Here is a 25,204-nt window from a genome sequence, read left to right as displayed (position 1 = left end):
TGAGGGCGGCACTCACGCAGGCTGTTGCAGGTGTAGAAAAATCAGTTTTATTGAGGACGGGGCTAGTCCCCGAAACATGTCGGATCAATAAAACTGATTTTTCTACACCTGCAACAGCCTGCGTGAGTGCCGCCCTCATTATCCATTATATATATATATATATATATATATATATATATATATATATATACATACATATCCAGTGCTCGAAGAGGAGAAGAGGGAGGCATTCGATAAATACATATATCTATTTTTAAATATGCAATGGAACATTAATTTCTTTCCGGAACATCATTACAACTCTTGCTGTTAGTACCCTCAACAACATAAAATAAACCTTTTGCCTGGCGCAGGGTTTCTGCTTTCCTGATTTTGCCTGTGTGTTTGGATAGGCTGTGGGGAAGGTTGGGGAGAAGGAGATGCTTGATTTAAAGGATTTTGGTAATTTGCATTTGATTCCTCTTTGACGCCTTGGGGTTTCTCTTTCTTTTTCTCTGTGCTACTGCAAAAATAAATGGAAAGAATGTAAACAAAATAATTTTAATACAAGAATAAAAAAAAAAAGCCCGTAAGCAAAACATAAAATAAGTCTATTACATGAGGATTTTTATCAGAAGCAGTTTTGAGGATAGATGGGGATAAGCTCAACTAAATTATTTACAGAGCAATAACAGGAGTATTGGTAATAGGTTAGATTTATGAACGTTTTAACCAAAGTCTGAAGATTTATCACAGGATGTTAATTTTACAATCAAAATGAAAGGGCAGCCAGACTTGAATGATTGAACAAGCTTGCTTTTTTTGTTAAATAATTCATCATCTCATACTTATTATACAATACAACCAAAATAACTAAACGCATCGGGCAAAATTTACTAACTGGTGGGTTTGGAGTCATTTAGAACTCGCAGACAATGTGAAATTGCCAGCTTTGACTAAAGGGAGGGTTTAAATTCTAGACTAAAACCCCCGTCGATACCGGGTGGTTTCTAATGGACAATCCACCATGGTGTGTTATATTCAAAGATGCATAAAAATCAGATTTATTTTTTTTATAAAAAAAAAAAAAAAGGATTTGATTTCAGTTTTTTTTTTTTAAATCAGTTTTTTGGGGATTTAAATAGATTTTTTTATCAACTTTTTTTTACGTAAAGTGTTTAATTTTAGATGTTTACACTTTGTTTTAGTAATACATGAACAATTTTTGAAGTGAGATCAGTAACAAAAAGAACACAGTAATAGAATAAAAACACACTAAATAGTTGCATCAAGTAGTACAATTAGGCTATGAATTTCACTCAGTTGTTTGAGTGAGTCGCACATGTACATGTCTTTGTCCACATCCTCACGTTTGTCCTCAACAGAAAAAGCCTTGTAGCATGCAACCAGCTTAGCTGCTTTTTAATTTCTCAATCTGTAGCGCGTTTTGGATTGTACAAAACCATACATTGAAAAAATCCTTTCAATTCCTGCACTTGATGAAACTGCGGTGAACATCTGCTTCTGAAGATTTACTACAAAGGTGTCTAACTGAAGTTGAGCTGCGTAGGACATCCACCAGGCTAGAGGAGATACTTGGTGTAAAGTGTCCACTTCAAACATTTACGGTGCAAATCGTTTCATGGATGCACGAAAGTTGATGATGACCGGCATAATTTGACAATTATTGACATGAACAAACTCTATAGCAGTCTCAATTTCAGCAGGACTAAGCTCTTTACCACTGTACCTAGATCAAGTAGATTAGCCAGTGGGCAGCACAGATGGTGTAATGGTTAGCATTACTGCCTCACAGCACTGAGGTCATGGGTTCGATTCCCACCATGGCCCTAACTGTGTGGAGTTTGTATATTCTCCCCGTACTTGTGTGGGTTTCCTCCGGGTACTCCTGTTTCCTCCCACAATCCAAAAATATACAGGTAGGTTAATTGGCTCCCAGCAAAATTAACCCTAGCGTGAATGTGTCTGTGTGTACATGTGGTAGGGATTATAGATTGTAAGTTCCACTAGGGCAGGGACTGATGTGAATGGCCAAATATTCTCTGTACAGCACTGCGGTATACGTGTGAGCTATATAAATCACTGGTAAAAAATTATCATCAATTTTAGCTCTTGCCTTTGCCATCTTTACTACATTGCTGTGGTGTCCAATCTCTTCAAGATCCAACAGCTTCTTCCACACTTAAACAACCTCACTGATTGTGCAGTTGAGTCTTTGTGCACGATCCAGAGCTACAGCTACAGGTTTCAGTTGAGCCAAATAATCTTCAGCACACCGCTTAATACCAAAGTTATTAACTTTGTTAATTAGGTCTTGTGGGATATCATCTTTGTTTTCATCACAGAAGAATGGGCCAGTTTTTCAGCAAGGACTCCAAACATTCTGCAAATGTATCCCAGCATACGTCACTTGGTAGTATATACTTGGTAGACTCTCCTATACACCATCCATTGTCCTCCCCAACTGAGCTAAAAAAAAAAAAAAAAGGACTGCCCCAACCTATACGTCTATCTCTTTCTAAGCAAAAGTTGTAGTTTAACGCTTTGATTTAAATCCTGATGATTAAATAATTTGAGTTAAACCGTTGATTTAATAATTTGATTTAAATCGTTGATTTAATCATTTAATTGAAATCGTGCAACCCTGGTTATATTCCACAGCAGTTTTTCTGAAGCAAAATAACAGACAAGCTCTCAGCCAATCAGTGCTTCCCCATTAATTTGTAAGGAGTCACTTTCATTTTTTTTTTTTATTTCTGCAAGGATCCCAGGATGCTAAATGGACCAAAGAGGGCTAGTTTCATAGGTTGTTTGTATTTTAAGTAAGAAAATGGAAAAACAAGGGCTGTATGGGGCAGTTTTATATTAATAAAAAAAGTTACAATACTCTATTACACACACACACTTTTTCACTTTTTATTACAGGTGGATTATAATGCCAGCATGCCCTTAATGTTCACATTTTACAAGTGTCATCCTGCCTAGGCAGACTTTCTGGGACTTATAGTTCATCTGTAAAGAATAACCGTATTAAATATTTAATCACCATTAACCACATATCCAAAGCACAGGGGGAACGTTGCAGAGCTCTGGGTTGGTTGCCCCTCTCAAGGGGGGATTCAATTTTTTAGGGGGTCCCAACTGAGTGATTCCAGGCCTGGTATGGCAGGGGGACACCACACTGTTCGCGCCTCTCTGCTATAGCATTATCCCCCCAGCTTGTTCAGCCCAGTGCTGGTTATTGGTAAATAGCCATTTTTTGCCTGCCATTTTCCAATATCGGACCAGTCTCAAAGGTTCGGGGCTGGTAATTAATTTTAGGAGGGATGCAAGGTTTTTTTTATTTTTTAAATATTTTTGTTTAAACAGACCGAAGCCTGCAGAGATTATAGTAAGCTGTGCAGAGCTTCACCCAAACTCACTTGTCACAGGCAGGTCTACAGTTTGGGCTGGTTTGTTTACAGTGGTTTTCAAAACTACCTCCTGACAAATCAGGCGTTTCACTTCTATCTAATACATCAATGAATATTCAATTGGGTTCTATTTTTAAGTGTGCTTTCTATGCAGTTTTGGCCTGTGTAAATTGTTGAATTGCGATACCGCAGGGATTTATCTGCCACTAAGTACATTTTGATCCTCTTGTTTATACCTTCTATAACAAAAGCATACTGTACGTTGTTACGTCATTTTAATAGGTCTATTTACTAATATGCAGTGATGACAGTGTTTCGTACGGCCATAATGAAAACCAGTTATTGCCTCAATGTACTAATACAAAACAGGGCAGCTGAGTGACCAGAGAGGATAGCAGCAGTAAGATTACACTCACCGCTTTGTTTAAAGTCTGGACATGCACTGCCATCTCCTGAGAGACGAAAGCAATTTACTTCTTAAACAGTTTAACAATACGCCAGAGAAAGCGCCTCTATCTTTACACAGACCTTTATATTTAAAAGTATTAAGAAAGTAAATAAACATTCCAAGAATTGGCTAGGAGGCATCTCACTTCAATTAAGTGATTCACAGTGGTGTGCTAACACTGTGTAGCCTCTTCCCATACCCGTTGTTGGCACCGCCACCTTCCCAATGAGTTCTTCGGAAAGATGGCGCATGCACAGAAGAAAACAGTCTCCTGAGCCAGTACCATCCTTCCAAAGATAAACTGCAACAAGCATAGGGAGGAGTATGGGGCCCACTATGACCAAAGCACACACAACACAGATGCCACTGGTAATTAATCCTGCAACACTTACGCACATATACAGAAAACAGGGGGGGTCTCAATGGGGTCGATTCTATTCGGCAACTAATGAATAGCGCCGGGAATTAGCTCCCGACGCTATTCAATTCAGCAACTAATTACCTGCAATTGTCGGGAATTCTTCTCTCATCCCCGGGGGATGAGAAGAGAAACCCGACAAAAGAGCCTCCTCGCGGCCGGCGCGAGGCTGATTCTGTCGGGAATCAGCCTCGCGCCGGGGAGTTAAGTCGGAGAATGCCCGTTCTCCCGACAAAACTACCTGTTTTGTCGGCGAGAACGGGCCATCGCCGACGTAACTAGTTGCTGAATTGAATAGCGTCGGGAGCTAATTCCCAGCGCTATTCATTAGTTGCCGAATAGAATCGACCCCAATAAAGTCTACTGGGAGCTTTAACTCCGTGACATCTCTCAAACAATACCAGGGGCATTTCAACAGAGGAGGGGGCCTGTGTGCACCTCCAGGTGGGCTCCCTCCTCTGCACGGCACTGTATAGACTCCAGAAACATGGCGTCCGCCATGATCCGGAGATCAATTTGGCTACCGTGCATATGCGGCGCCCATTTTGGCAGCGATTTCCTCTGCATATGCAGCGCTCGACACTGGACTCCGGAACGGTACGTATTAAAATGGGGCAGTGTGGGCCCCTCCTGTGTACCGAACACATTGCACCCATTATAGAAATGCCAATTAACAATACCAATAGTAGATAACAGAACTTAAGAAATGCAAGTGAAATTATGACACATCCACAGAAAAAGGGCGGGTGGGGGCTGGGGGGGCGGGTATGGGGCGCAGTAGACAGACAGACTAGTACTAAAAACACAGGCTCTTCTAGAAATCTGTTTGGGCTTGAATAAAGAAAAAGTTGTTTAAATACAAATAAAAATGAATGTAATTTCTTCAAACCGGTTACAATATTGCTCAGTAAATGTAACTGAACTGAAATTATATTGCTAGGAATAATGGTATTTTTAAAGAACTATTTTTTCTCCATGAACCTACAGAAAGAAAAAAAAAAAAAAAAAAAAAGATGAAAAGCAAAATAACAAATATTAATCATCGCACTGACTTCTACTTGGAGGCATCAAAACAGTGCTTAAAAGGAACGTCACAAAATAAAGCTAATAAAATATGAATTTACTCACATCTCCTCATTATAATACTTTGATGCTGAGACTTTACTCATGAACTCTGCAAAGCTTATTACATTTTTTTTAAAAACCTGAAGGCCAAATAAGATTTAAAAACAAAGAAAGGAAAATAAAAATCACACAAAGATTATATCTAATTATTTATTAGTTTAGCACGACTCCTCAAGAGTAATCTGTGTCACGTATGGCTAACACATCAAGTTATAATTAAAAGTAAATGTAGCCAATTAGAATTAGTTCATGCTTTCATATGGTTAGTAACTACCTTTTGGCAGCTGATGCCAGTGTATCTTTTCTAGCGATAGATCCAGTGTGGGTTGGTTTCCTTGTTCCAGAACCTCCATTTGTTATACATGACATAGAAAGGGCTTCACGAAGCATAGGTGGACCTAGACAGACAAAGCAAAAACGGAACATTAGAACATATATCATTTATATCGTATGCTAGTTATCTACCGACCAGTATCAGCCTGAAGCTTTTCACTACGCTTTTGTCTCGAAAGCCAAGCGACAGGGGTTGGACACCAAACAATCACTAACTTTGAAGGCAACAAATAAATTCTCTCTCATTATTATTATCATCATCAGTTATTTATATAGCGCACACAAATTCCGCAGCGCTTTACAGAGAATATTTGGCCATCCACATCAGTCCCTGCCACAGAGGAGCTTGCAATCTATATTCCCCATCACATGTACACGCACACACATTCACACTAGGGTTACTTTTGCTGGGAACCAATTAACCTACAAGCATATTTTTGGATTGTGGGATGAAAACGGAGCACCGAGAGGAAACCCATGCAGTTACAGGGAGAATATACAAACTCCACACTGGGCCATGGTGGGAATCAAACCCATGAGCTCAGTGCTGTGAGGCAGTAAAGCTAACCATTACACCATCGGTACTGCCTGTGACTTCTTAAAAAAATAAAAATAAATAAAGACTAATATACAAAAAAAATAGTGTTCTTTACAGGGGCGTTTCAACAGGGGCGGCGGCCCGTGTGCACCTCAGGGGGACCCCGTTCTCTGTATGGCGCAGTAGGTTGTGGCACTGTGATGGAGTCTACTGCGCATGCGCAGGTCTCCGGAAACATGGCACCTGCCATTACCATGTTGTTCTTATTTTCAATTTCATCTATTTCTGAGTGTACTTTGTATGTGTTAATATGCACAGTCTATCTACATATATTCAGTTGCATTATCAGACAGATGACAGAAACACTATTAAAATGTTAGAAAGTATTAAAACATGCTTTATTAAGGTTTCTAACACATGATTTTTTCCCCCCACTAAAACATTAGTGTAAAAAAACAAAAAAAACAAAAACAAAACCCTAGCTTAAACCAAAAAAAGCCCTTAATAAAAAATACAGCTTTTTTTCCCCAACCCTGATTATATATGACCTTATCACATCTAATATACTGTGGTTATATGCAGCTCCCAATTAACATTCTGGAATGTTAAGAAATTGAGTGAAGTAATAATTTTCTTATCAATACAAGAGTGTGCATGAAAATAAAATGATTTATTTTCATATAAATTAAAATAAGAATTTACTTACCGATAATTCTATTTCTCGGAGTCCGTAGTGGATGCTGGGGTTCCTGAAAGGACCATGGGGAATAGCGGCTCCGCAGGAGACAGGGCACAAAAGTAAAGCTTTCCGATCAGGTGGTGTGCACTGGCTCCTCCCCCTATGACCCTCCTCCAAGCCAGTTAGGTACTGTGCCCGGACGAGCGTACACAATAAGGGAGGAATTTTGAATCCCGGGTAAGACTCATACCAGCCACACCAATCACACCGTACAACTTGTGATCTAAACCCAGTTAACAGTATGATAACAGCGGAGCCTCTGAAAAGATGGCTCACAACAATAATAACCCGATTTTTGTAACTATGTACAAGTATTGCAGATAATCCGCACTTGGGATGGGCGCCCAGCATCCACTACGGACTCCGAGAAATAGAATTATCGGTAAGTAAATTCTTATTTTCTCTATCGTCCTAGTGGATGCTGGGGTTCCTGAAAGGACCATGGGGATTATACCAAAGCTCCCAAACGGGCGGGAGAGTGCGGATGACTCTGCAGCACCGAATGAGAGAACTCCAGGTCCTCCTTAGCCAGGGTATCAAATTTGTAGAATTTTGCAAACGTGTTTGCCCCTGACCAAGTAACTGCTCGGCAAAGTTGTAAAGCCGAGACCCCTCGGGCAGCCGCCCAAGATGAGCCCACCTTCCTTGTGGAATGGGCATTTACATATTTTGGCTGTGGCAGGCCTGCCACAGAATGTGCAAGCTGAATTGTATTACACATCCAACTAGCAATAGTCTGCTTAGAAGCAAGAGCACCCAGTTTGTTGGGTGCATACAGGATAACAGCAAGTCAGTTTTCCTGACTCCAGCCGTCCTGGAACATATTTTCAGGGCCCTGACAACATCTAGCAACTTGGAGTCCTCCAAGTCCCTAGTAGGTGCAAGGCACCACAATAAGCTGGTTCAGGTGAAACACTGACACCACCTTAGGGAGAGAACTGGGGACGAGTCCGCAGCTCTGCCCTGTCCGAATGGACAAACAGATATGGGCTTTTTTTTTTTTTTTTTGAGAAAAAACCACCAATTTGACACTCGCCTGGTCCAGGCCAGGGCCAAGAGCATGGTCACTTTTCATGTGAGATGCTTCAAATCCACAGATTTGACTGGTTTTAAACCAATGTGATTTGAGGAATCCCAGAACTACGTTGAGATCCCACAGTGCCACTGGAGGCACAAAAGGGGGTTGTATATGCAATACTCCCTTGACAAACTTCTGGACTTCAGGAACTGAAGCCAATTCTTTCTGGAAGAAAATCGACAGGGCCGAAATTTGAACCTTAATGGACCCCAATTTGAGGCCCATAGACACTCCTGTTTGCAGGAAATGCAGGAAACGACCGAGTTGAAATTTCTTTGTGGGGCCTTCCTGGCCTCACACCACGCAACATATTTTCGCCACATGTGGTGATAATGTTGTGCGGTCACCTCCTTTCTGGCTTTGACCAGGGTAGGAATGACCTCTTCCGGAATGCCTTTTTCCCTTAGGATCCGGCTTTCCACCGCCATGCCGACAAACGCAGCTGCGGTAAGTCTTGGAACAGACACGGTACTTGCTGAAGCAAGTCCCTTCTTAGCGGCAGAGGCCATAAGACCTCTGTAAGCATCTCTTGAAGTTCCGGGTACCAAGTCCTTCTTGGCCAATCCGGAGCCATGAGTATAGTTCTTACTCCTCTACGTCTTATAATTCTCAGCACCTTAGGTATGAGAAGCAGAGGAGGGAACACATACACCGACTGGTACACCCACGGTGTTATCAGAACGTCCACAGCTATTGCCTGAGGGTCTCTTGACCTGGCGCAATACCTGTCCCGTTTTTTGTTCAGACGGGACGCCATCATGTCCACCTTGGTATTTCCCAACGGTTTACAATCATGTGGAAAAAACTTCCCGATGAAGTTTCCACTCTCCCGGGTGGAGGTCGTGCCTGCTGAGGAAGTCTGCTTCCCAGTTTCCATTCCCGGGATGAAACACTGCTGACAGTGCTATCACATGATTTTCCGCCCAGCGAAAAGTCCTTGCAGTTTTTGCCATTGCCCTCCTGCTTCTTGTGTCGCCCTGTCTGTTTACGTGGGCGACTGCCGTGATGTTTTTCCCACTGGATCAATACCGGCTGACCTTGAAGCAGAGGTCTTGCTAAGCTTAGAGCATTATAAATTTACCCTTAGCTCCAGTATATTTATGTGGAGAAAAGTCTCCAGACTTGATCACACTCCCTGGAAATTTTTTCCTTGTGTGACTGCTCCCCAGCCTCTCGGGCTGGGCTCCGTGGTCACCAGCATCCAATCCTGAATGCCGAATCTGCGGCCCTCTAGAAGATGAGCACTCTATAACCACCACAGGAGAGACACCCTTGTCCTTGGATATAGGGTTATCCGCTGATGCATCTGAAGATGCGATCCGGACCATTTGTCCAGCAGATCCCACTGAAAAGTTCTTGCGTGAAATCTGCCGAATGGAATTGCTTCGTAGGAAGCCACCATTTTTACCAGGACCCTTGTGCAATGATGCACTGTTTTTAGGAGGTTCCTGACTAGCTCGGATAACTCCCTGGCTTTCTCTTCCGGGAGAAACACCTTTTTCTGGACTGTGTCCAGAATCATCCCTAGGCACAGCAGACGTGTCGTCGGGATCAGCTGCGATTTTGGAATATTTAGAATCCACCCGTGCTGTTGTAGCAGTATCCGAGATAGTGCTACTCCGACCTCCAACTGTTCCCTGGACTATGCCCTTATCAGGAGATCGTCCAAGTAAGGGATAATTAAGACGCCTTTTCTTCGAAGAAGAATCATCATTTCGGCCATTACCTTGGTAAAGACCCGGGGTGCCGTGGACAATCCAAACGGCAGCGTCTGAAACGGATAGTGACAGTTCTGCACCACGAACCTGAGGTACCCTTAGTGAGAAGGGCAAATTTGGGACATAGAGGTAAGCATCCCTGATGTCCCGGGACACTATATAGTCCCCTTCTTCCTGGTTCGTTATCACTGCTCTGAGTGACTCCATCTTGATTTGAACCTTTGTAAGTGTTCAAAAAATCTTTTAGAATAAGTCTCACCTAGCCTTCTGGCTTCAGTACCACAATATAGTGTGGAATAATACCCCTTTTCTTGTAGTAGGAGGGGTAATTTAATCATCACCTGCTGGAAATACAGCTTGTGAATTTTTTCCCATACTGCCTCCTTGTCGGAGGGAGACCTTGGTAAAGCAGACTTCAGGAGCCTGCGAAGGGGAAACGTCTCGACATTCCAATCTGTACCCCTGGGATACTACTTGTAGGATCCAGGGGTCCTGTACGGACTCAGCGCCATGCTGAGAACTTGTCAGAAGCGGTGGAACGCTTCTGTTCCTGGGAATGGGCTGCCTGCTGCAGTCTTCTTCCCTTTCCTCTATCCCTGGGCAGATATGATCTTATAGGGACGAAAGGACTGAGGCTGAAAAGACGGTGTCTTTTTCTGCAGAGATGTGACTTAGGGTAAAAACGGCGGATTTTCCAGCAGTTGCCGTGGCCACCAGGTCCGATGGACCGACCCCAAATAACTCCTCTTCCTTTATACGGCAATACACCTTTGTGCCGTTTGGAATCTGCATCACCTGACCACTGTCGTGTCCATAACATCTTCTGGCAGATATGGACATCGCATTTACTCTTGATGCCAGAGTGCAAATATCCCTCTGTGCATCTCGCATATATAGAAATGCATCCTTTAAATGCTCTATAGTCAATAAAATACTGTCCCTGTCAAGGGTATCAATATTTTTAGTCAGGGAATCCGACCAAGCCACCCCAGCTCTGCACATCCAGGCTGAGGCGATCGCTGGTCGCAGTATAACACCAGTATGTGTGTATATACTTTTTATGATATTTTCCAGCCTCCTGTCAGCTGGTCCTTGAGGACGGCCCTATCTATAGACGGTACCGCCACTTGTTTTGATAAGCGTGTGAGCGCCTTATCCACCCTAAGGGGTGTTTCCCAACGCGCCCTAACTTCTGGCGGGAAAGGGTATACCGCCCATAATTTTCTATCGGGGGGAACCCACGCATCATCACACACTTTATTTAATTTATCTGATTCAGGAAAAACTACGGTAGTTTTTTCACATCCCACATAATACCCTCTTTTGTGGTACTTGTAGTATCAGAAATATGTAACACCTCCTTCATTGCCTTTAACGTGTGGCCCTAATAAGGAATACGTTTGTTTATTCACCGTCGACACTGGATTCAGTGTCCCTGTCTGTGTCTGTGTCGACCGACTAAAGTAAACGGGCGTTTTAAAACCCCTGACGGTGTTTTTGAGACGTCTGGACCGGTACTAATTGTTTGTCGGCCGTCTCATGTCGTCAACCGACCTTGCAGCGTGTTGACATTATCACGTAATTCCCTAAATAAGCCATCCATTCCGGTGTCGACTCCCTAGAGAGTGACATCACCATTACAGGCAATTGCTCCGCCTCCTCACCAACATCGTCCTCATATATGTCGACACACAAGTACCGACACACAGCACACACACAGGGAATGCTCTGATAGAGGACAGGACCCACTAGCCCTTTGGAGAGACAGAGGGAGAGTTTACCAGCACACACCAAAAACGCTATAATTATATAGGGACAACCTTATATAAGTGTTTTCCCTTATAGCATCTTTTTTATATATTTCTAACGCCAAATTAGTGCCCCCCCTCTCTGTTTTAACCCTGTTTCTGTAGTGCAGTGCAGGGGAGAGCCTGGGAGCCTTCCCTCCAGCCTTTCTGTGAGGGAAAATGGCGCTGTGTGCTGAGGAGATAGGCCCCGCCCCTTTTTCGGCGGCCTCGTCTCCCGCTCTTAACGGATTCTGGCAGGGGTTAAATATCTCCATATAGCCTCCGGAGGCTATATGTGAGGTATTTTTAGCCAAAATAGGTATTCATTTGCCTCCCAGGGCGCCCCCCTCCCAGCGCCCTGCACCCTCAGTGACTGCCGTGTGAAGTGTGCTGAGAGGAAAATGGCGCACAGCTGCAGTGCTGTGCGCTACCTTTAGAAGACTGAAGAGTCTTCTGCCGCCGATTCTGGACCTCTTCTTACTTCAGCATCTGCAAGGGGGCCGGCGGCAAGGCTCCGGTGACCATCCAGGCTGTACCTGTGATCGTCCCTCTGGAGCTGATGTCCAGTAGCCAAGAAGCCAATCCATCCTGCACGCAGGTGAGTTCACTTCTTCTCCCCCAAGTCCCTCGTTGCAGTGATCCTGTTGCCAGCAGGACTCACTGTAAAATAAAAAACCTAAGCTAAACTTTTCTAAGCAGCTCTTTAGGAGAGCCACCTAGATTGCACCCTTCTCGGCCGGGCACAAAAATCTAACTGGCTTGGAGGAGGGTCATAGGAGGAGGAGCCAGTGCACACCACCTGATCGGAAAGCTTTACTTTTGTGCCCTGTCTCCTGCGGAGCCGCTATTCCCCATGGTCCTTTCAGGAACCCCAGCATCCACTAGGACGATAGAGAAAAATGAATAATACACACACAAAAAACAAAACATAGTCCACAAACCCCCTTTTGTCAGAAGAAAATTTGCATCTGTAATGTATTATTAGGTAGCCATAATAAGCATGGCTGTTGTCTCGGGGACGCACAGTTTCTGATGGCAACCCTGTTCACACCTAGAGGCTGCAGGTGGACACTGTACACAATGAATAAAGTTGTTTGTTTTTTTTAAATAGGGCAAGGCGTGCCATCATGACTTCACGGGCGTCACCCCACTGTCAGAAAGAGGAGCTGGCCACACTATGAAGGGTATAGTGCCACAGCCTGAAGATGTGCAGTAGGTGAGGGTACGGCTAGAAAAAACAGATAGCGGGGGGAAGGGGTATGCTGGCGGGCTGGAAAAAAACAGAGGGGGACTGATTGACTGGAGAGGACAGAAGGGGCCACTGTGCCGAAAAGGAAGCATTTTGATGTGTAGTAAATGAAAATACACTGCCCTCTTATTCGGGGTAACCTTTGTGGTTTCAATTTTCACATATGTCTGTGCATATTTGACCAGAGATCTGTTCCCCATGACATTGGTGTCACAAAGTTTAAGACATTTTGAGTGTAAAACACATTACAGAAAGTTGGTGTTATTGGGCGTGCAGAATAGTGCGCCAGTCTTTACTAAATATAAACGTTGCTTCTGTGAGTGAGGGGAGTATATGACATGAAGAAAATGTACTTATATTAACTTTAATATAAAAGCAAAAATTGGGAAATCTGACGTTATTAGCATTTGACGTGCAGTGAGGTGAGACAGAGCCTTTCCTATCATGCTCCAGTATACACCAGGTTTTGACTATATAAAGTATATGAAAAACCTAGACTTTGGACGCCCATTGAGGCTTTTTAGACAAGTTTAGCCCCTTTGCGCAGCTAAACACGGAGCTGACAGGCGCTTTCACTAGCAATGTTGCTCCGATCAGAGCAACAAGTGAACAGCTCCGATAGACACCCATTGCTAAAGACGCCCAAGTAGGGGGCACAGAAACAATTGAATCAGCTCAACTAACCTTTATATAGCTTATCGTGTTTACTTTACTGTAAACTCAAGTGATTAGCATCCATACTGCGCTTTACAAGAAGTTGTTTTTCCCAGAAACATAAGTTTTACATTTTGACTGATCAAAAATTACTATACCAGTGGTTAATCAAACTGTGCCGCGGCACCCTGGGGGGCCTCAGGGCATTTGCAGGGGTGCCTTGGTTTGGTGGTCCAGGAACAATTCAAATTATTTCTGGTCAACGTAATAAGCAAAACCAGTGTTGGTGGCTGTCAATCCTAATATATGTGGACAAACAAGCAAATCTTGTACCTCACCACTCAATTGAATCTAAGGGTGTGTACACACGGCGAGATATTCTCTTTCGAATTTGACTATATAAATCGCAAGAAAAGTTAGTGCAGATCGCAAGGTGAAAGTCACCTTGCGATCCTGATTTGATCCCGATGCGCGGTCCCGCCAGGTCGGCATCGCAAGGAAAGATAGACTGTGCAGGCAAGTCAATCCTTTCTAGATCGGTTTACTATCTAGTTCATCTCACATGTCAATGACATCTCACATAAGCCAAAATCGTAAGCACACATAGTCCATATCTCAAGAAAAGTTAGTCAAATTCTGTGCTATCTGGGCTCCAGGGAGATCAAGGGAAATCAAGGGAAATCGCAAGTGAAAATCGGGCATAGCAAGGATCTCACCGTGTGTACACACCCTAAGGATGACATATTAAATTAAGCAAATAGTGTTTATATTTATTTCTAAATTTCTCAATAAGAAATTTTTGGCCTAGGGGTGCTGTGAAAAAAATTCTGATGCTCAAGGGTGCTGTGACCCAAAAAAAGTTTGGGAACCACTGTACTATACTTTTAACTGAGGTACCCCGATCAGCTATAAGTTATTCATGAGCTGCAATAAGCTCGACCAATTTTACTATAAAACAACCAAAAAATAAAAAAAAGTGTCACTCCTATTTAAAACCAATTACTAACAGAAAACACAAGCACAATAGTTTTGTGGTAATTTCCTAAAAAACGATTAAGGCCTTTGCATTGATAGAACCAACCCTATGTATGTATGCTATATGAACCTCCTATTGGACAAGCGGTCCTTAAGATGTTACACCCTGTGTTTTATTGGAATACAGACTATATCCTAAAGGTCGAGATGCCAGCGGTCACATGACCAACTGCGGCATCCTGACATTGAAGATCCCGACATCGGAGGTGGTAAGTATCTCTACGCACACCCTTCCCCATCTTCGGGGGTGGCAGCTAGGGCTAACTCACCCCTGATTACCTAACACATCCCCCCTAGGCTCTAACCCTAATCTGTACCCCAATACTCACCTTTGGAATCCGGCGCCGGTGGCCTGTTTTACTATTGGGTAAAAAGTAGTGGCCTATTGCTTTAGAGACGAAGGGGTATATGCAAATCACGGCGAATCGCAGCAATTTTTCGCCGTTTTTTAATTCGACTAAATTCGCCAGGTGAATTCCGGAAGGTAGCTTCCGGAATTCACCATATTCAATGAAAAACGGATTCGCCAGAGTCGCGGGCGAAAATCGGCCGATTTGGCGGATTTTGCCGCGATTTTAAAAAACGGGAAAAAACGGGAAAAACCCGGAAAAAAAATGGCGTGGGGTCCCCCCTCCAAAGCATAACCAGCCTCGGGCTCATCGAGCTGGTCCTGGTTCTAAAAATCCGGGGAAAAATTGGCCAGGGATCCCCCGTATTTTTAAAACCAGCACCGGGCTCTGCGCCTGGTGCCAAAAATACGGGGGACAAAAAGAGTAGGGGTCCCCCGTATTTTTAACACCAGCATCGGGCTCCACTAGCTGGACAGATAATGCCACAGCCGGGGGTCACTTTTATGCCGTGCCCTGCGGCCGTGGCATTAAATATCCAACTAGTCACCCCTGGCCGGGGTACCCTGGGGGAGTGGGGACCCCTTCAATCAAGGGGTCCCCCCCCCCCAGCCACCCAAGGGCCAGGGGTGAAGCCCGAGGCTGTCCCCCCCCATCCAATGGGCTGCGGATGGGGGGGCTGATAGCCTTTTGTGATAATAAAAAGATATTGTTTTTTCCAGTAGTACTACAAGTCCCAGCAAGCCTCCCCCGCAAGCTGGTACTTGGAGAACCACAAGTACCAGCATGCGGGAGAAAAACGGGCCCGCTGGTACCTGTAGTACTACTGGGGGAAAAATACCCAAATAAAAACAGGACACAGACGTGACAAGTAAAACTTTATTACACACTACCGACACACACATACTTACCTATGTTGACACGCCGACTGCCACGGTCTCAGACGATCCGAGGGTACCTGTGAAAAAATGATACTCACCTTCCAGCGTCCAGAGATAAATCCACGTCCAGAGAGATAAATCCACGTACTTGTAAAAACAAAACAAAACGCAAATACCCGCTCCATACCGGACTAGAAAGGGGTCCAATGCTTTCACATCAGACCCCTTTCTCACGAATGCCGGCACACCACGTGACTCCTGTCACTGAAGTCCCTTCAGCCAATCAGGAAGCGCTACTTCCGTGGCGCTCACCTGATTGGCTGTGCGCTGTCTGTACTGTGACAGCGCATCGCAAAGCCGCTCCATTACTTTCAATGGTGGGAACTTTGCGGGTAGCGGTGGGGTCACCCGCCGGTCAGCCGCTGACCGGCGGGTGACCTCACCGCTAGCCGCTAAGTTCCCACCATTGAAAGTAATGGAGCGGCTTTGCGATGCGCTGTCACAGTACAGACAGCGCACAGCCAATCAGGTGAGCGCAACGAAGTTGTGCTTCCTGATTGGCTTAGAGACCTTTCTGTGACAGCTGTCACTGACAGGTCTCATTCGTGGAAAGGTGTCCCATGTGTCAGCATGGGACCCCTTTCAGTCCAGTGGTCGGGTATTTGCGTCTTCTTTTTTTGCCAAGTACGTGGATTTATCTCTGGACCATGGCTGAGGTGAGTATATTGAACTTTTCTTTTCAGGTATCCGTGGATTCTACATGGAGAAGAGGACCGATGTCGGCGTGTGAACATAGGTAAGTATGTGTGCGTCGACGTATGAAATAAAGTTTTACTGTGGACGGTGTGTGTGTCCTGTTTTTATTTGGGTATTTTTTCCCCAGTAGTACTACAGGTACCAGCGGGCCCGTTTTTCTCCCGCATGCTGGTACTTGTGGTTCTCCAAGTACCAGCTTGCGGGGGAGGCTTGCTGGGACTTGTAGTACTACTGGAAAAAACAATATCTTTTTATTATCACAAAAGGCTATCAGCCCCCCCATCCGCAGCCCATTGGATGGGGGGGGGGGGGACAGCCTCGGGCTTCACCCCTGGCCCTTGGGTGGCTGGGGGGGGGGACCCCTTGATTGAAGGGGTCCCCACTCCCCCAGGGTACCCCGGCCAGGGGTGACTAGTTGGATATTTAATGCCACGGCCGCAGGGCACGGCATAAAAGTGACCCCCGGCTGTGGCATTATCTGTCCAGCTAGTGGAGCCCGATGCTGGTGTTAAAAATACGGGGGACCCCTACTCTTTTTGTCCCCCGTATTTTTGGCACCAGCACCAGGCGCAGAGCCCGGTGCTGGTTTTAAAAATACGGGGGATCCCCTGTCAATTTTTTCCCCGCATTTTTAGAACCAGGACCAGCTCGAAGAGCCCGAGGCTGGTTATGCTTTGGAGGGGGTACCCCACGCCATTTTTTTTTATGATTTTACCGTTCCAGCATAAAAAAAAAAAAAAAAAATATTTTAAAAAAATATATAAATAATATTTGTGCCTCCAAAAAAAAAAAAAAAAAAAAGTACCTAAACCCTTCTAATATAAATAGATCTGCTATTCCCAAAAAAACAAACAAAAAAAAACATGTTTAAATTTTTTTTATTTGTTTTCACCCTCCAAAGTGTGGCGGATTGAAAATGACAAATTTGCTGTCTAAAAGCACTGCTGTCGAATTTCCAAACTTGAATTGAATATGCTTTGGTCGAATTGCAGCACTTGTATCATTGCAGAAAAGTCGAATTTGCAAAAATTCGAATTTCAAAAAGTCGAATTTTGAAAGTCCGTTTTTTGGTCGGAAAGCACTGAATTGCATAGGCGATTTTTTTTTTTGGTCGAAAATGACCCGAAATTCGACAATTTCGGGAATTCGACCGCAATTGCATATACCCCGAAGAATATTTTACTGAAGACCAGAGTTCAAATACCTGAATCATTGGCAACTCAATATGTGTTCCCATCAAACTTGATACATTCTGTGTATACAGCAATAGGAACAAAAAAAAAAACTTGTATACAAAATAAGCAAATCTACAGTACATTACACAATCTAAGAAATTGTTCAATACAATATTATTGCATTATAATTTTATATATATCTACTATATAAAAGTGAAAATTTGTCTCTGTCTTGCTGTACAAATCCACGGTGTACATTCTTGAAATTTGACATACAAGCATATTGAAACACTGTGGAGGCAACTAAAAAAATTGTGAAATCCAAAGCACCACTGGGGGGGGGGAGAGAGCAGCACAGAGTGTATCAGGAGACAGCATGACTCCGGAATTGTTGGAGCCATGTACTCACAAATTGGTACACATATGCCTCACAGTATGGGAACACACACTGTGGGGGCGGGGGGGGGGGGGGGGGGGGCCTCTAGCACCCCTAGGGGTGAGGCAGCAGCACTGAGTAGATCAGCAGACAGCATAACTTTGGAATGCCAGCAGCAATTTACAACAAACTTTGTACACATATGACTTGCACTCTGGGAACAAACACTGTGGGGGTCAGACACCCCTATAGAGGGGGGAACAGCAGCACAGAGTATGTCAGCAGACCGCGTAACTGTGGAAGGCCTGGAACACTTTACACCAAACTTGGGACACATCTGACTTACAATCTGGGAACAAACTCTGTGGGGGTTAGACACCCCTAGGGGTGGGACAGCAGCACAGATTATTTCAGGAGATAGCATAACTCCCGAATGCCTAGACCAATGTAAAACAAACTTGGTACACATATGAATTAGAATCTGCAAACAAAAACTGTCGGGGTAAGACACCCCACGCATCCCTAGGGGTGAGGCAGCAGCACAGAGTTTTTCAGCTGGCAGCATAACTCTGGAATGCCTGCAGAAATTTACACCAAACTTGATACACATAGGACTTACACTCTGGGAACAAACACTGTGGGGGGCAGACACCCCTAGCACCCCTGGGGATGGGAAAACAGCACAGAGTATGTCAGCAGACAGCATAACAGTGGAAGGCCTGGAGCACTTTACACCAAACTTGGGACACATCTGACTTACAATCAACAAACACTGTGGGGGTTAGACACCCCTAGGGGTGGGTCTGCAGCACAGAGTATTTCAGGTTACAGCATAACTCACAAATGCCTAGACCAATTTTAAACAAACTTGGTACACATATGATTTACACTCTGGGAACAAACACTGTGAGGGTAACACACCCCTAGGGGTGGGGCAGCAACACAGAGTTTTGTAGCAGACCGCATAACTCGGCAAAGCCTGCAGCAATTTACACCAACTAGGTACACATTTGACTGTGGGGGTAACACACCACTAGCACCCCCCCTAGGGGTGGCCCAGCAGCACAGACTATTTCAGGACATGCATATGTCAGTGATGATTTACAAAATGTTCTATTGTTTTGAAGTTAAAAAAATAAAAATGCCACCAAAGAAAACCGCTACAAATGGTGGAAATAAAATCAATTCCACAAGGAATAAAATGTTAGGGGGTACCTGCGCGTGTAACCTTTACATTGATTTTTGTAACCAAACATTCTTAAAATCCCGGGCAACGCCGCGTAATCCAGCTAGCATGTGTGCGTGTGTAATTAGATAGAGATGTGTGTATATATATATATATATATATATATATATATATATATATATATATATATATATATCTTTGTATAGAGTGCACTCACCAGACTGTTATTAGAGCCAGCAGGATTTTTATTCAGATATCAGGTACAACATCACACACCGACGTTTCGGTCCTATCTGGACCTTCTTCAAGGTTTAACTGCCACCAACATGACTTATCTATATATAGCCATCACCTTAATTATGCTCTAATAGAAATACTCTAATAAAAACAGACATGGAACAAATATGACATAGACAAACACATACAGACACATTATAACAGTCCTACCTATTCAGATCCCTTCATATCACCACTTGATCCGTGTGTTATCCATCCCGTATGTTCAAGTAATGAGCATTCACATTTTCCCGCTATGCCGCCTGGCCATCTGAACCGCACGCCGGCGGGAGCGGAAGCGACCACATCTCTCCTGGAACGCAACCACGTGATCACAACATGTGGTACCCACATGTGTCCAATCACTGCGGCGCTCTACGTCATATGTATTACGTGCGTCATCACGCGCAACGCCCATACTCTCGTGGGGCTTCCGCGTCATCACACATTCATCAGTGTATTGCAGGGTACGCTGCCTAGCAACATAGTTGCCTAGGAAACCCTCGTTGTGTATACATGTCCGTCAAGCTTAATACATGTGGTGGAAGCATTACATTTATGTGGGGTAATACCTATGTGTCCCAACATTACGGATCATGGAAATGAGGGAATCTGATGGCATTTAGATAAAAATAGCTAGAAAGTAAAGATCATCGTGTATCATATAGAAACTATCAAATTAGCAATACATAACATAAATATAGTGCAGAAATGTGGGCTTTAACAATATCATGGATCCTGTACAAAACAAGACTAATACAGACCGGAACACATTCAGGATAAACAAAAAATTCAGAAAAATTTCAAAAAATTTTTTCTAAAAAACTCAAAAAAAATTTTAAAAATAATTATGACGGGATTAGAGAATCTACTGACATGCTCGTCCTTTCTTATTATAGGAAAATATTGAAATGTACTGATTCATTCAGACCCTTCGGGTAAACAGTCTCTAATTTATGTATCCAATATACCTCACGGTGTAGAAGGATCTTGGCACGATCACCACCCCTCGGTAATGGTGGAACTCTGTCTATGACCATGTAGCGCAATGCTGTTAACTGGTGTTGATGTTGTACAAAATGACGTGCGACTGATTTGTCCGATCCACCAGTTTTCAATGCCAATCTGATATTAGATCGGTGGTTTGAGATCCGTTCACGGAATGATCTTATTGTTTTGCCCACATATAATAGTGAGCATGGACATATCAAGATATATACCACATAATCAGAGGTGCACGTTAGACGGTGTTGTATGGGTATCCGTCGGCCATCATGTGGATGCGGGAAACTGGTACCAGTCAGCATACTTCTGCATGTGGTGCAATTAGGGCACTTATAGCAACCCAGTTTCTTAGGGGGTAGCCAATTATCTACTTCTTTGCCAACTGATTGATCAGGGCGCATAAGCATGTTTCGCAGATTTGGTCCCCGTCTATATGCAATCAATGGTTGTTTTGGAAGAACATTTTTGAGTACACCATCCGTAGCCACTATATCCCAATTTCTCTTGATAGCGGATCGCGTAGCAAAGCTACCAGTGTCATATGTGGTTAGAAACACAAATGGTTTTTCTGCACTCTCTGCTGAGCTCTTCCTGTTTTTACCAACCCTGAATCGTTGTTCAGCTGTTTTCAAACAGTGTTCAATAGTGTCAGGATGATATCCCCTATCAAGAAATCGATGTTGCATATCTCTAAGTTGATCCTCTAGGGTTTTAGAGTCCGAATTGTTTCTCATAACTCTAATAAACTGGGAAATAGGAAGACTTTCCTTGAGGGGTTTTGGGTGGTAGCTACTATAGTGTAACAATGTGTTCCGGTCTGTAGCCTTCCTGTACAACTTAAATCCATAACCCCCATCTGTGGCAAACACCGTCACATCCAAAAAATTAATCGACTCATGATTATATTCCATCGTAAATCTAATTGGTGTGTCCAGTTGATTCAAATACGATAACATATCCTCCAGGGCTGTTTTGTCTCCAGACCACAGGATGAATATGTCATCTATAAATCGTTTGTAATAACCGATACTACCCCCAAACATCGGCAATATGTATTGCTGTTCATATTCATTCATATACAAATTTGCATACGATGGGGCTATATTACTCCCCATCGCGGTCCCCGATGTCTGGAGGTAGTATCGGTCACCAAATCTGAAGTAATTACACGTAAGTGTCATATCAAGTAATTCCAGCAAGAATTCAACAGGTGGGTGCTGTTGTTGATTCAGTATTAGTGCTCTTCTCACAGCGGCCATACCCTCTTGATGAGGTATGACCGTGTAGAGAGAGGACACATCCATCGTTACAAGTATCCAATTTTCATCATAATCTTTTATCGCCTTCAACCCATTGATGAAATCATTCGTGTCCTTAATATAGCTTTTTATTTTCTTGACACATGGTTGGAGATGGGTATCAAGGTAACGTGCAACTGGTTGAAATAATGATCCCCGGGCAGAAATAATAGGTCTGCCCGGGGGAGCATCAATGCATTTATGTACCTTCGGCAAGGTGTATAAGATGGGACATATCGGGAAATCTGTATGCATAAAAGATGAAACAGTCTCACTAATAACACCCATACCCAACGCCATATCCACTGTCGTATCCAATTTCTTTTTAAATATTGGCATAGGGTCATTTTCCAATATTCTGTAGGTGCGTTCATCACCAAGCTGACGTAAGATCTCTTTATTATATGCTACTGTATCCTGAAGTACAACAGCCCCACCCTTATCTGCTGGGCGTATAGTGATAGTGGGATTATCTTTCAGCTGTTTTAAGGCAATCCTCTCTCCTTTGTTGAGATTGGGTCTAGTTCTCACCTTTTTCTTCATACAATCATTTACCGATTGATCCATCATACGTGAAAAGGTTTTAATATTAGTATTATTTGATGGTGGATCATAGGTACTTTTTTGTTTGAACTCAACATCAGGTATGTCACGTTTATTCTCCCCAAATTTTTCTTTCAGTCTTAATTTGCGAGATAAACAATAGTTGTCTATTTTCCATCTCATAGGGCTAAACATAACTGTAGGAATAAAGGATAATCCACGTGACAAAACCTTTTCTTGGTCCAAACTTAATGTTAATGAAGAAATATTGATTATTTTGTCCGAGGGTTCCAGTAACAAACTGGAGAAAGTTGAAAAGGACTATCGTGAACATAGGGTATATGGTTGGCTAGTGGGGAATGATTTCCCCTCACGTAGAATGCGTGATACACGATTCAGAAGGGGCCAATATCAATTTGACCAATATTCTACCGCCTCTAGCTCAGATAGAGAGAATTCTGATTCAAGAAATAATCAAAGACAGCCTTTTTCTCGAGTAGCCACACGCTCACAGTTAGATCCAGTACAAGTAGACACCAGAGGCCCCACCCGCGGAGGGGGTCCTATAAAAAATGTAAAAAAACCTCCGAAGAACCCTCGGACAAAATAATCAATATTTCTTCATTAACATTAAGTTTGGACCAAGAAAAGGTTTTGTCACGTGGATTATCCTTTATTCCTACAGTTATGTTTAGCCCTATGAGATGGAAAATAGACAACTATTGTTTATCTCGCAAATTAAGACTGAAAGAAAAATTTGGGGAGAATAAACGTGACATACCTGATGTTGAGTTCAAACAAAAAAGTACCTATGATCCACCATCAAATAATACTAATATTAAAACCTTTTCACGTATGATGGATCAATCGGTAAATGATTGTATGAAGAAAAAGGTGAGAACTAGACCCAATCTCAACAAAGGAGAGAGGATTGCCTTAAAACAGCTGAAAGATAATCCCACTATCACTATACGCCCAGCAGATAAGGGTGGGGCTGTTGTACTTCAGAATACAGTAGCATATAATAAAGAGATCTTACGTCAGCTTGGTGATGAACGCACCTACAGAATATTGGAAAATGACCCTATGCCAATATTTAAAAAGAAATTGGATACGACAGTGGATATGGCGTTGGGTATGGGTGTTATTAGTGAGACTGTTTCATCTTTTATGCATACAGATTTCCTGATATGTCCCATCTTATACACCTTGCCGAAGGTACATAAATGCATTGATGCTCCCCCGGGCAGACCTATTATTTCTGCCCGGGGATCATTATTTCAACCAGTTGCACGTTACCTTGATACCCATCTCCAACCATGTGTCAAGAAAATAAAAAGCTATATTAAGGACACGAATGATTTCATCAATGGGTTGAAGGCGATAAAAGATTATGATGAAAATTGGATACTTGTAACGATGGATGTGTCCTCTCTCTACACGGTCATACCTCATCAAGAGGGTATGGCCGCTGTGAGAAGAGCACTAATACTGAATCAACAACAGCACCCACCTGTTGAATTCTTGCTGGAATTACTTGATATGACACTTACGTGTAATTACTTCAGATTTGGTGACCGATACTACCTCCAGACATCGGGGACCGCGATGGGGAGTAATATAGCCCCATCGTATGCAAATTTGTATATGAATGAATATGAACAGCAATACATATTGCCGATGTTTGGGGGTAGTATCAGTTATTACAAACGATTTATAGATGACATATTCATCCTGTGGTCTGGAGACAAAACAGCCCTGGAGGATATGTTATCGTATTTGAATCAACTGGACACACCAATTAGATTTACGATGGAATATAATCATGAGTCGATTAATTTTTTGGATGTGACGGTGTTTGCCACAGATGGGGGTTATGGATTTAAGTTGTACAGGAAGGCTACAGACCGGAACACATTGTTACACTATAGTAGCTACCACCCAAAACCCCTCAAGGAAAGTCTTCCTATTTCCCAGTTTATTAGAGTTATGAGAAACAATTCGGACTCTAAAACCCTAGAGGATCAACTTAGAGATATGCAACATCGATTTCTTGATAGGGGATATCATCCTGACACTATTGAACACTGTTTGAAAACAGCTGAACAACGATTCAGGGTTGGTAAAAACAGGAAGAGCTCAGCAGAGAGTGCAGAAAAACCATTTGTGTTTCTAACCACATATGACACTGGTAGCTTTGCTACGCGATCCGCTATCAAGAGAAATTGGGATATAGTGGCTACGGATGGTGTACTCAAAAATGTTCTTCCAAAACAACCATTGATTGCATATAGACGGGGACCAAATCTGCGAAACATGCTTATGCGCCCTGATCAATCAGTTGGCAAAGAAGTAGATAATTGGCTACCCCCTAAGAAACTGGGTTGCTATAAGTGCCCTAATTGCACCACATGCAGAAGTATGCTGACTGGTACCAGTTTCCCGCATCCACATGATGGCCGACGGATACCCATACAACACCGTCTAACGTGCACCTCTGATTATGTGGTATATATCTTGATATGTCCATGCTCACTATTATATGTGGGCAAAACAATAAGATCATTCCGTGAACGGATCTCAAACCACCGATCTAATATCAGATTGGCATTGAAAACTGGTGGATCGGACAAACCAGTCGCACGTCATTTTGTACAACATCAACACCAGTTAACAGCATTGCGCTACATGGTCATAGACAGAGTTCCACCATTACCGAGGGGTGGTGATCGTGCCAAGATCCTTCTACGCCGTGAGGCATATTGGATACATAAATTAGAGACTGTTTACCCGAAGGGTCTGAATGAATCAGTACATTTCAATATT

General features: G+C 43.3%; 1 protein-coding gene across 6 annotated transcripts in view; it reads right to left on the bottom strand.

The window, feature by feature from the left end:
* EML4 (EMAP like 4) overlaps positions 1-25,204 on the bottom strand; it is a 351,793-nt gene that overhangs the window by 100,286 nt on the left and 226,303 nt on the right. For 4 of the 6 annotated variants that reach the window (XM_063918316.1, XM_063918317.1, XM_063918319.1 and 1 more), the window contains exons 3-4: positions 5,679-5,802; positions 338-502 (exon numbers count right to left, since the gene is read on the bottom strand). In XM_063918316.1, the coding sequence (XP_063774386.1) occupies positions 338-502; positions 5,679-5,802 (289 nt within the window). The remainder of the gene's footprint in view (positions 1-337; positions 503-5,678; positions 5,803-25,204) is intronic. The other 2 variants (XM_063918321.1, XM_063918322.1) reach the window with 1 other exon arrangement.

This window comes from Pseudophryne corroboree, chromosome 4 (genome assembly GCF_028390025.1).
Source record: "Pseudophryne corroboree isolate aPseCor3 chromosome 4, aPseCor3.hap2, whole genome shotgun sequence".
NCBI lineage: Eukaryota > Metazoa > Chordata > Amphibia > Anura > Myobatrachidae > Pseudophryne > Pseudophryne corroboree.
The sequence above is the reverse complement of the archived record's forward strand: the minus strand, read 5'-3'. Positions and strand labels throughout refer to the sequence as shown.